The 13,271-nt window shown below is 33.6% G+C and overlaps 2 protein-coding genes across 2 annotated transcripts in view; both read left to right on the plus strand.

Annotated features, from left to right (window-relative positions):
• Window positions 1-4,097, plus strand: part of LOC139489431 (uncharacterized) — a 61,032-nt gene extending 56,935 nt beyond the window's left edge. Inside the window, exons 37-38 of the mRNA XM_071275753.1 lie at window positions 1,180-1,350; window positions 3,571-4,097. Coding sequence (XP_071131854.1) covers window positions 1,180-1,350; window positions 3,571-4,097 — 698 coding nt within the window. The remainder of the gene's footprint in view (window positions 1-1,179; window positions 1,351-3,570) is intronic.
• Window positions 609-10,869, plus strand: LOC139487627 (uncharacterized). The gene is made up of 5 exons (XM_071272547.1): window positions 609-1,350; window positions 3,571-6,663; window positions 7,430-7,565; window positions 8,471-8,572; window positions 9,676-10,869. Exons 2-5 carry the CDS (start codon window positions 4,149-4,151, stop codon window positions 10,265-10,267), a joined length of 3,345 nt encoding a protein of 1,114 aa, XP_071128648.1. The 5' UTR covers window positions 609-1,350; window positions 3,571-4,148; the 3' UTR covers window positions 10,268-10,869.
• The last annotated feature ends 2,402 nt before the right edge of the window (window positions 10,870-13,271 follow it).

A 13,271-nucleotide genomic window follows, 5' to 3' on the forward strand; every position in this document is an offset into this window, starting at 1 on the left:
AAAAATGCAATGTGCACTACCACCAAAATTAATTTCACAAGTCTTCTGAAATTGATTGAGTGTTTTGAATACCTCACTGGTATAATGACACCACTTTTACTCTTCGCTATATCATGTTGGTCAGCTTTTTATTGATGTCCTATCAAACAAAAACATAGAGGCATTGTACCGACCTATTGATAATTTGTCCATCTTTTATGTAATTTCATTTTTAGTTGAATGGTTTCAGACTTTGTAGATTATAAAAGAATCATCATATGCAAATGTCAGGCCAGATTTGTGTTACCCTCGACCATCGTTCTTTCTTCTTTCCATCCTTCCTTCCATTCATTCCAATATGATTTTCACATATTAAACGCAAGCTGATTTTGTCCTTATTCACATTCTTCTTTTTGTGTGTCAAGAGCTTTCAGCTGAGGATTTATGAATTATGAATCTTCTTGAAGGTGAACTGTATCTGAAAAGGATGAGCCATATATATATGTTTTATCCCTATATGCAGGATTTCTTTATGATTTTGTTTAATGGGGAAAAAATACATTGACTTACAATTTGTAGTTATTAAAATTTCTCAATATTTATATTTTATAGGAAAAACAGAAAAGATAAACCCACGGGGGGGTCTCTTCCTATATAAAGGTATATACATATGTGCCGCTGGAATGGGTCCCTTTTTTGATCCGTCAAATATATCAATGGGGTGCAATTTTACCGAGGAAATATATCAATAGGTAGTAATTGACCGATTGTGATATATCAATGGGTCATAAATTTCAGTTCGTTGTGCAACGATCTTCACTGAATTTCCCAAACTCTTTGTCATTAAAATTTCCACATCTGCTGAAACTTATTTACACAAGTTTTGATATTGATTAAATTTAATTACACTGTCACAATTAATAATCTTCAGTAAATTACCCAGTAGATATCGAACCTTTTGCACTAGTTGCGTCACGTGAGTTGCGTAACACATCGATTTATTTGCACTTAATTTGTTGCGTCTATTCTCATTGACATTGTGTGTCTTGCTTAATCACTTTTAATTTGTTGAAAGAATTTGTCATCATTTGATTGCCAAAATGAAAGACATACGAAGCATTGACAGAGGGAAATGTTTAAATTGTCATGAATGTGAGGAATTTACTGGAACTTTAAGATGTGATTATTGTGACTGTGTAGCTGCAAAACACATTCGAAAACAAGAGGAGGAAGCTATAACGGGAGATGAATCAAACAAACATTTCAAATTGTACACTTTGGAACATAGTGGTCATAGTGATGTAGGATTAACATCACTGACGAGTGGGTTCGAGAATTTAGAAGAAAACAGCGTAGAAGAAGTTTCAAATGGTATGTGCAAACTTAATTTCAACCAAGTGTTGTATTTTTTTATGTTCGTCCATAATAAACAACGTTTCACGTTTAGGGGACGACCTTTTGATATTCTGGAGGGGGTGGGGGGCACGTAAAGGGGGGGGGGGGGGCAGGAGTTTTTGTTTCGGATGAGTTATTTGTTTTCACTTTATGCCAATCCATGTTATTTATTTTTCGCCGCGTAACTGTTTATTTTCAGCTTTTGCCAGGACAAGTTATTTATTTTCAAAACCTGTTATTAATTTTCAAAATCCTGCCTGATGAGTTATTTATTTTCACTTTATGCTTAACCAGTTTATTTATTTTTCACGGCTTCGCTGCTCAACTATTTATTTTCAGCTTTTGCCAGGACAGGTTATTTATTTTCAAAATCCTCCCCCCCCCCCAGAATATCAAATGGTCGTCCCCTAACTTAATAACTTAACGAAAATACATGGCCATTGTCTGTATGCACGTGTCTGTATGTCAGACTGTTTTACACCAAGGGTGTATACTCTCAGTGAATTATCACAGAAAAATTATTCATTTTGTCCAATATCTGTATAAAACACACAGTGATAAAACATGTGGCTAAATAAACAATAAAAAATTAACCATTTCTTCATCTTATTGTATTTATTTTTATTAAAATCAGTCATGTAGTAACTTGATAAAAAAAATATCGAATTTAGTAAAAATGATAGACACAAAGTGGATAGCCAATATCTGTAATATACATGATTACTTCCCTTTGCGTTGATTATTTGTTTCAGATTGTTTATTTATTCCTTGGCAATATATCAATTACAATTTAAATATTTCCATTAAATATGATGTTTTGTAAAGAAAAGACTTTTGAACTAATTTATTTATGTGATATTTGGTTAAATTTTGCAAGATTGATGAAATGTGAAACCATTTTTAAAAAAACTATGTTTACATAATATAAACATTAACTGACCCCTTAAAGTCTGATAACCGACCGTACAAGGGCTGTATAGCCAGTCAAGGTCGTTAAAAACTTCCATTTGTAAAGTCTGACCGATCCTGCAAGGGCTGTATAGCCAGTCAAGGTCGTTACAAACTCTTTTTGTTGTTAAAGTTTGATAATTGTAACATAATCTGATGAAGACTGTCAAAAGACTGTCAATATAAAGATTAAAATAAGACTGTACATGTCTGGTGTTCAGAAGTCAGTTTCACAAAAAAACTTAAGACTAAGATTGATCATAAGTATACTGACTTGTTCATGACTTACGATCAACTGTAGTCGTAAGATTTTTTGTGAAATTGACTGCAGAATCTTATTATATATCAAAAATATACAATTCCTTGATTTCATTTTAATAAAAAGAATGAAGTCATTTAAAATGATATAACCAATTGTTTTCAACCAATTGTTCAGAGAACAATTGATGGTGGTGCCGTGGTCTTTCCCCATTGGTTAGTTGGTTGGTTATTTTGCAAAAATCATTATTTTTATTGATTGATCGGCAATCTGTCACACAGATAAATGGGGGCCAGTATTACACATTGTACTTGGTAAATTGATTGATAGGCAATCTGTAACACAGATAAATGGAGCCCGTATTACAGTGTACTTGATAAATAAATTTCTAATCATGATTAAATGATTACTCTGAATCATGATTTGATTGATTAGATCTTCATGAAGATCGATTGAATTGTAATTAATAGTAAAACTCGATTGATTGATCGGCAATCTGTAAAACGTCAATGGGGCCCGTATTACACAGTGTACTTGATTGATTGATTACATGGTCATTTTGAATCAAGATTTGACTGATTAGATCTTTATGAAGATCGATTGATTGGTAATACATGGTAAAACTCGATCGATTGACTGGCAATCTGTAAAACGGCAATGTGGCCCGTATTACACAATGTACTCGGTTGATTGATGCCTGATCATGCATGGTTGATTACATTGTTATTTTGAATCATGATTTGATTGATTAGATCTTCGTGAAGATCGATTGATTGGTAATATATGGTAAAACTCGAGCGAGCGACTCCGTCCGTCAGTCCGTCCCATGAACTTTGTATATATGAAGTGTGATTATAATAAAGACACCGACCTACTGTCTGCCGATACTTCCATTTAAATCAAGAGAGGAAGTATTCTTAGCACGACACAGCGTGCATTATTGTTACTATTTAAGTGTTTATAAATAATGCATTTTATTTCTTTTGCAGTTAATGATAGCATTTTCCATGATGGGATTTCAAGATTGGAGAGTCTTATTAGTGAACTAGAGAAAGAAGAAAATGAAAAATTCAATGTAAGCTGTAAATTTAAAGTTGTTGAGGAAGATGGAAAATCTATGTTTTCTTGCTCTCTTTGCAACAAAAATTACAAGTTGGGAGATTTTGGAAAGAAAATCCAAAATGTTAAATTTCATGCCAGTTCAAGGGGACATTTGGCAAATGTTTATGCAGTTGGGATGAACGAGGAAATTGATTCAACCATCAAAACTATGTTTGATGCCATTGAAATGGAACTTGGCAAAGGAATTTTTCTGCTTAATCGAAAGAATGCACATTGTCGCTGCTGCAAAATTGACATAAACTTGGGATGCAGAGGAAATCCTGTCCAGAGAGCCAGGGAACATGCAAACAGCAGAGACCATAAGGAACGACAGGCTAAGTTTCAGACTAACAAAACTAGAGACATTGCAAGCTTTTTCATTAAAGGTAACTTAAATGAAGAGAAAACCAGTTGACTAGATGTGACAAAGTGTCAAGGATATTATTTAAATAATACAACATATCTCATGGCATCAGGAGAGGAACAGTCTTTCAATGTTAAATTATTAATCAATGACGTTAAAGTAGGAGAAGACGACAGCAAAACAAGCTGGTATCCTTTGCCGTTTGTAACTGTTAATTTAAAGAAACATACAACAGAATTTAAAGGAACATTTAAGCATGTTAAATGTACTGGTTATGTGATGAAAGAAGGAAACATATGTGAGCTGTGCAAAGGTATACCTACTTTGCCATCCTTCAAAAAGAGGTTACTCTTACGTACTCTCAACGTAAATGATGGGAACAGGGACTTAACAAAGGTTCGTTTTGATTACATGACTAAAACAGAACAACTTAATTTACTTCAAAAGAAATCTGAAGAACTTAAAAAGTGTCGTTCAGATGCATTTTTTCTTAAAAGCAAACACATTCGATTAAAATTACGTACAAGAACACTTAGAGAGAAATTGACAGAATTTAGTTCAAGAGGTGACATTAAGGCAATTTGCCATAAGCTAGTAAAAGCTGAGGAAAAGGGAATTTTAGACAACAAAAATGTTTTCCTTGAAACAATTGAATCGATTGCCAACAATTTCCATGTGCAAGGACCGCACGGGAAACGATATAAGTCTAGTACACGAAAATTTTTCGAAGCACTGTTAATCATGGGAGGTCCGAAACTGGCAAACTTTGTTGCAATTAACTTGGAAGGGCCAAATCTGAATACCATGTATCGATGGCGGAAATTGCACACTTTCGAAATGGCTCCTGGAATACAAGAAAAAAACTTTGTTTACTATTCAAAACTAGTAAAGGGTATTATGGAAATTTACAAAATACCACGAACTCCTGTTTTAGCGGCAGAAGATGAGACAGCTATTGTTGGTACTGTTATGTATCACCAAGATAGAGATGAACTTTTGGGGTTTTGTGGACCTAAAGACAACCACAAATGCATGGAGAATAATCACATAAAAGTTGGCAACGACCGTGATGCTTATGACCGTCTGGTGAATGCATTTGACAAGAACATTATTGGTAAATATGCAAGAGTTATATTACTTAATCCTTTGCATGAAAAGATTCCACATTTAGTAGCATTACTTATGCCAACATGCAACCGATTCACTCATCATACTGTATACCATCAGTGGCAAAAGGTACAAAATTTGTATGAGCTACATCTGGAACATGAATTAGGACCGCTTATAGGTAATAGTTCTGACGGTGACAGCAGGCGAAGAAAACTGCATTTACAACTCATGACATGTACCGCAGGAGACAGATTCAGACCTATTGGAAGACATCTTGGTTTCATATTTTCAGCTAGGAAAGAAGTGGTTGAAAATGGTTATGTAATAAGAGAAATTGGAGATCAAGACGTAATACATAACCATAAGAAAATCATAAATCACCTTGATCATACATCAAGAATGCTACATATTGGACCAGATTTGCTTGTACATATGAACCAAATTGAGCTGGTTATGAGATCATTCCCTGTTTTAGTGCACGGGTTGACACGAGATCATGTACGGAGAGATCGTGATCGTCAAAACTGGAAAGTAGCACAGGAGTTATCATTTCAGAGGGTGCAAGATTGTCTCAATGATCTAATTAATGGAAGTGACGACCGTGCTCCTATTCCTTCAGTCAAAGGAACTAAGGCTTTTCTTTATGTGGTACATCAGTATGTTGACATTTTCTTCAGTCCGAAAGCTTCGCTTGCTGAACGTATCTCTCTCGCAGGATTTGTCACACATTTTCTAGGAATTTGGCGGAATTATGTTTACCTTAATCAAGCACTTACTCTGACCTCCAATTTTTTGTCCCGAGAAACATATTGCGACATATTAATTTCAGTTCACTTTGCAGTAATGCTTATTTGCTTCTACAGAGATAATTTTCCAAACAGCCAATGCTTACTCCATCTAACAGGGTCAGATTGTTGCGAAGACTTCTTTTCAAAGAATGGCCAGTTTGTAGGCAACCATCATGTGTATCCATATGGTCAAATGTATCGCAATGTAAGCCATATGATCCGACTAAGTCAGATTGAAGCTGATGATAATGCCCCAAAGTTTGCTAAAGCCCACATTAAGCAGGAGAATGTATGGAAAAGTCAGTATCCTGGAGGAGTAACATGTTCCTTGAGAGACTACCCTGCTTTAGGCGAAGAAATTTCTGCATGGAAAATTGGAATACGTCGTGCCCGAGATCTTGCAAAAGAACTTGGAATAATTCCACGTGACCTCAACATAGATTTAGGGTTTGATGATGACGACGGGGATGATGATGATGGGGATGATGACGACGATACTGATGACAATTATGGATGGTTTTATAAACCCTTTGATAATTGTAACCATGATAAACTGTTTAAAAATCTATCAGGGGATACATGTAACAACAACAATCACGATTCTGATGAATATTGCGATGACGACGATTTGGATCCATGTATTGCTACGGATGAAACTCAGGAAATACATGATAGTAGTGATGATAGTCAAGATGAGAACTCTACATATACGCCAATGAGTAAGTACATTATGTTCAAAACAGTCTATTGACTTAAGGCACCTGAAAACACGTGTGCCTGAAAGTATATATGACAGACTATGGTCATGATTCTTTTAAAAGTATTCTTCAGGTTCTAAATTGTAAGATCGAACTATTTTTAGACAAATTTTGCAATCAATATGTCATCATACATGAAACAATTTTTAGTCACTTGTTTCCAATAACAATAATTTATAGTTCTACATGTTCTTTAAACAATAGTTTGTTCTGTGGAATTAATTATGCATAGGTGTTAAAATGATTTCTTGCCTTTTGACAAAAAGAACAAATACAAGTTAATAAACATATAAAAATATATTATTAATATAAAACATTTTTTGAAATCCCTAGTCAAGAGATTTGTCAACACGACCTCAGTTCCATTGAATGTTTAAAAAAAAACAGACTATTATAGCATAGGTTTAAATTGCACAAGTTTATTCATTACATAATGTGAATACAAAATGTAGATGTCTTAGAAATTCATGAAAATGGAAATGTCTAAGAAGTTTATCTAAGAAGAAAAAATCGTGACATGGAACAACACCTTAATATCATTGTTGATTGTCATTTTTTTTAATAATATTCGATATTCTATTTTTTTTTGATTGGATACTTGTTAAAACAATAAAAGCAAACACAACTACAAATGTATTGTTTTATCCAAAAATCAAAGCTTCTTAATATAAAACAGAGATGATTTTTTTTACTTGTATCTAATGTAACCTTTATCAATATATTTCAGACATTTTTGAACCAACAAGTTCAGAATTCATGGAAATGCATGAACATATAGATGTAGCAATCGACAATTTTGAAGAACACTCTGACCAGAATAGCGTTAATATTGATGACAGTATACCGAGCTCTTTACAGAAACGGTAATTTAATATATTTAATATATATATATATATATATTCAGGAATTCTAAGGCGATAGTGATTTACCGTGTCATGGGACATGCATTTTCTCTCTCTCTCATAAAAGCTGTACACATGTAATTTACGCATTATTTATCTATGTCACACTTGTTCTTTGTGGTGAATGTTACTGATATGTCTGTTTTTTAGTCTACAGTGGTTTGATGTATGTGTTATTTTTTACACTTGCCATACATGCGGGAGGTTTGACTGGCCATAAAACCAGGTTAAATCGACCATTATTTTCCGGAATAATGTCCTGTGCCAAGTCATGAATTGGCAACTGTAAATCAGACAGTCCGTTTCTGTGTTTTGGTGTTAGGCTTTGTGTAATTATGTGTTTGCTGTTTTCTTGTGGTTGGTTGTTTCCCTCGGTTTTGGTGTGTTTCACGGATTGTTCACTTTTTATCGTATTATGACTTTGTGAACAGCGGTATACTACTGTTGCTTATATTTATTTATGTTTGAGTACGCTGAATTAATTAAGAAGAAAGATAACCTTTACTGTAACAAACACTGAGGAAATAAAACATTAAAAGAAGTTACATGAGGCTCGCACAACGTTATCAAATGACTCAGAATCAACCAATCAAATTATTGCCAGGTGTGATTCTGTCACCAGCTATGCTTGAATCACCCCCATCAGTACCCGAAAATGTGTGTTGCTAGCCAGTGCTATATGCACAAAAAACAAACCCAATAAGTAAAAACATCTTTATATTATATAAATGTTATAGTTAAGCATGGGAATTATGATAAGATTCTTCACATACTTTTACTTAATACAACCATGACAACTATTAATGAAAGATGTACAAAAGATCACTTAATTCAATGGAATTTCAGAGACAATTAATATTTTTTAGACAAAGAATAGACGCAACACTTCTGGTTCCAGAACATGGCATCCAACATAAGTCAACTCTTGTAAAACTTCTAAATGAAGACCCAAATTTATCAAAAGACAGGTATGCAGTTAATTCTTACAGATACATTAATTTTTGTCAGATATCTTTCATGCCCTTAAATATAAGCCATACAAAAAGGCAGTGGCTATTTATCAAAATATCTAATTATAGCAGGCAAAATAGCATATTTCTAAAGCAATCTTCCTTTTAAGAAAAATCAAAACAAAACCAATGCAGATTGTCTTAGAATTTAAAAAATAATTTTACAAATTCACTCATATACAATGTATAAGTCGTTATACACAAAGAACTGACAAAGCGGAAAAATAAGAAATTTTAATCATAGCCGGCAAAATAGCACGATGTCAGCAAAAATGTCAGCTGCCTACACAAAGATTGATGAGGGGTCCTTGCAGTGGGTCAATGATGCATACACCTTTAAAAAAAAACCAATGGAATAATCGATTTGTTTTTAAAATACATACGGAAATGACTTACAAATTTATAATAACATTTTCCTGTGGTCGCAATGCAAAACATATGAATAAAGGCGGGTAGAGAGCAAGGAGGTGAACTGTGGTTTATTTTAATCAATAGTACAGAGTAAAGCGATTCTTGGGGCTGTCTTGATTTGATTTGTGAGAATCATGACAACCGAAACATTGAAGGTCATGCTCTGACCTATAATTGCATACATTAAATAACTTGGGTCTTGGACGGAGAGGTGTCTCATTTGGTCATTGGCAACATAGCATATCTAATGTTTTGGCCTTCTTTTACTTTAAGGGTCCCTATACTTTAGAGTTAAGGAGCATTCGTGGTTATGGTTAGGTTAGGGGATGTTTTAGGTTAGGGTTAGGGCTAGTGTTAGGTTTAAGTATGGGTTAGGGCAAGGTTTGAGGTTAAGAATAGTTTTGTAGAGTTCTTTTATATGGGTTGGGATCCCTAAAGTAAAAGAAGGCCAATGTTTTTTATGTATAAACCCAGTGTATAAACCCTCTTTCATGGCATCATGCGTATGAATTCCTACATGCATAGGAAAACTAGTTTTTTAAATATTTATGAAATATTTAATTTAGGCAAATTTTAAGTGCATTTGAAACTTAAAAAAGCCTCCAAAAATGGATTTAATTTCGAAAATTGACGATTTATATTTGTTACAGGTTAGTGCGTGTACGACAGGCTGCCTTACCAAATATGGCCAAATCGGCACAATTAGGAACAGACAACGGCATTAATCTGTTTGAGGACTTCGCCTATGTTGATAGGACAGCAAAGACTTTTCAAATTGGACGCATCCAAAGGATGCAAAGAACAATTGTGGCTAAAAACAAAAGGCAGTTGGACTATAAAGATACGGTTTCTTTTTCGGCAGACTTTTTAAACGACTTACAAATTACATTTTCAAAGTACGAGAGGATAAGTGAAGACACGTACAAGATTAACATATTTGAAATAGTCTCAATAACAGCCTCTGATATCATATGCCATGTCAATTTAACATTTCAATCTGGTGTATTAATTCTTTCTGCAGAAGAATTATCTGTTATTGAGCAATCAGTCGAAAAGTTAATGAACACAAACCATGGTAAAACAAAAGAAGGTAGAGCTACAGGACAGAAGAGATCAGTTTCACATCAACATGCATTTCAGGACTTTGACGGGAGATTTGCTGAAGTTGTTATCCCGTCACATTCTGAATCGGACAATCGCCGAAGTTCAAGGATACGAAAGCAAATCCACTACATTACATAGGTGCAAAACCACCAAAGAGTTTTCTATTACTTATAAATAAGAAGATGTGGTATGAGTGTCAATGAGACAACTCTCCATGCAAGTCACAATGTATAAAAAGTTAACAGTTATAGGTCAAAGTACGGTCTTCAACACGGAACTTCTATAACTGTTTGTTAAATTAAATTTTTCAAAAAATTGTGCAGAATTTGCTTAACTTTTCAACTGATTGCTCATACAGCAAAAAAAATGCATTAAATACAGGTTTATTTCCTCAAAACTGCGTGTTTTTGGCTCATAATTATAACCAGCTGTGAAGTCATATTGTTTGTGCTATTGCACCTTCAAAACAGTGTTTTTACTTGTTATTGTTTGAAAAGTTCAATGTTTCATATAAATTAAAGTGTATTGTATAATTGAAATGTGTTTTTGATGTATAATAAGATTGTATATGCATATAGGTACTATTTGAGCTGATAAATATATGAATGGGTTATGATTTCGCTGTGAAATATATGTATAGGTAGGGATTTCACAATTATTCAATATATGAATGGGGGGTGTTTTTAAAATCCCAGCTGCACACCTGTACCCAAAATCCCATGTTGAGACCCCCCCGTGGATAAACCTTGCAGGTGGTGTTTTGCAATTACAGTAAGCTTCTTAAAGTGACTTAACTGTCCAACTATTGGAACTTATTCAAAATTTTGACCAAATTGCAATTTGTTTTATTAAACCAAATTGTTCAACTGGTCAGAATTTTGAACAAATTGTTTAGTCCAAATGTGAAAGTGCCAGGTGATAAAATAAAACATACTTACAATCCTAAATGATTTTTGTCCACTTTAATGTTGTTGTGACAAAATTAGTCTATCAGTTTGTGTAGGTATATTATAGTCATTACCATACTGAAGGTGAACTGTTATTTATTTTGAATTGCTATAAAAATGTCCAAACTAAGCTTTCATATAGTTTTTCTTTCTAAAAGTATTCTAAAATGATTGATATTAGAAAAAAAAGTGTCTTGAAACAATGAAAGACTGAAAAGCTTTAGATTAAGTTTTTACATGAAAGAAAACAGGAAGCAACTATAATTTTTCTAACAATAATATGAAACGTAAGTTGTTTTAATTCAGGAATAATTCTTGCATTTTATACTCATTTTTACGTGGGAAGATATTATATTTATGAATAACTTTTTTATTTTAATTTTATCATCTCTTCAAAGATAGAATTAGGTTTTGGACTTTCGAATATTTTTACCTTGACCATCACTAGAGACAGGTTAGGGCTAGGTAGCATAATAAATATGCCAGATCTATTTTGAAACTATCAGATTTACATTTGGTGAAATTTTGTTTTAGATTTGTCATAAAGAAGCCTGCTGAGATGAAAAAGTTTGTAGTGTGTCTGTCAGCCAAAGCTTGCTTTGAAGAGAGTTGTGTTCCTGATGTCAAGATATTTGATGGAACAGAGATTCCCCAACCTATTTGTGATTTGTATGCTGATTATAACTTCAAAGGTAGAACAGATGGTCAATCAAAATATTTATTTCTTGACTGAACTATGCAGTCTACTTTCACTTTTCTTTCAGTGAAGATTGTTAAGTTAGAAATAAGAAGAGAGAGCGTAAAAGTATAAGGCATTATTAACACTTGGATAGTTACTGTTTCTCAATCACTGGGGAACTATTGTGATTGGGTAGATATAATTAAATATTGTAGGAGTTTATCTTACCTGAGATGAATGCTTCAGAATGTGAGACACAAGAATTATAGTTAACATGATGAAAATGGCAGGGATATCTAAGTTCACAAAGTATTATAGTTCAAATGTGGAAGACCTAGACAAGCCAAATTGTGTTTATAGATATAAAGATTAAAGTTTGAAATTCCATCTGGCTTATAGCAGTTAACCTTGACCTCATTTTCATGCTTCACTAACTTACTCAAGTCTATAGAATAGTTGGGATGTGTTAGATTAATTCTAATGCAACATCGTTTATAACGTTCATATTGATTGGATAACATCACCAATTTTTATGGCATCAATTCACAATTAATGCTATGAAAATCTAACAACAAATTTCTTGAATATATTCTTCAGAGTTTTCACTTTCTGAATGGGCAGATCGTGTTGGAACAGATATTAAGAGCCAGTTGAAGACTGAATTCCGTACACTTTTACTGGAACAGTTGGGGCTGGATGTAATGTTGAAAAACCCATCATGTAACAGAAGTGATGATATGTATAGCCCAGCTGTAAATGGTTGGAATAACAGTAAGTCATGATAATAAAAATGTTGAAGTATTTTAAGATATATACTTAGTCAATAATACTATAACGTTCCTAGTCAAATGCATTTACAGAAATGATGAAATGCATAGCTCAGATCTAAATGGTTGCAATTATGATACTCTGTCAAAAGTCCAAAGAATATAACTATAGTATTAATGTATGGATTTTTTTCATATTGGCCCTGTAACATGCCCGCGGTATTGATAATGGCCAAGGATGGTTGTAATGGCCCTGAGGCAACGCCGAGGGCCATTACAACTGTCTGAGGCCATTATTAATACCAAGGGCATTTTACAGGGCCAAATATGAAAAAGTCCATATATTGATACTTTTATTAACCAACTATAAGGCAACTTCAATCAAGTCCATTCAAGAACAGTCTTCGAGTCTTGATCCAAATACACCTATTAAACCATGAATTTATAACAGGACCAATACAGAAAATGCCAGTTCATAACACTTTTAGTAAAAAGGTTTTAATTCTTCGATTAAACAAAGAGTAAGAATCTTACCGTAAAGAAGATACATCATACAGGAATTCATAGCTGAACTTGTCTTTTCGCATTCACGATGGATTCATGGTCAGCATTGTCAGAAGTAATTTCTGATTTCTCATCCAAGTACTCAATTCTATGCTATTACAATTCATATCATCTAGCAAATATTAAGAAGCTGGGAAGAATAAATAAGACAGTTTAACTATTCTTACTCTTTCTGCGACCTAGTC

This window comes from Mytilus edulis, chromosome 9 (genome assembly GCF_963676685.1).
Source record: "Mytilus edulis chromosome 9, xbMytEdul2.2, whole genome shotgun sequence".
Lineage (NCBI taxonomy): Eukaryota > Metazoa > Mollusca > Bivalvia > Mytilida > Mytilidae > Mytilus > Mytilus edulis.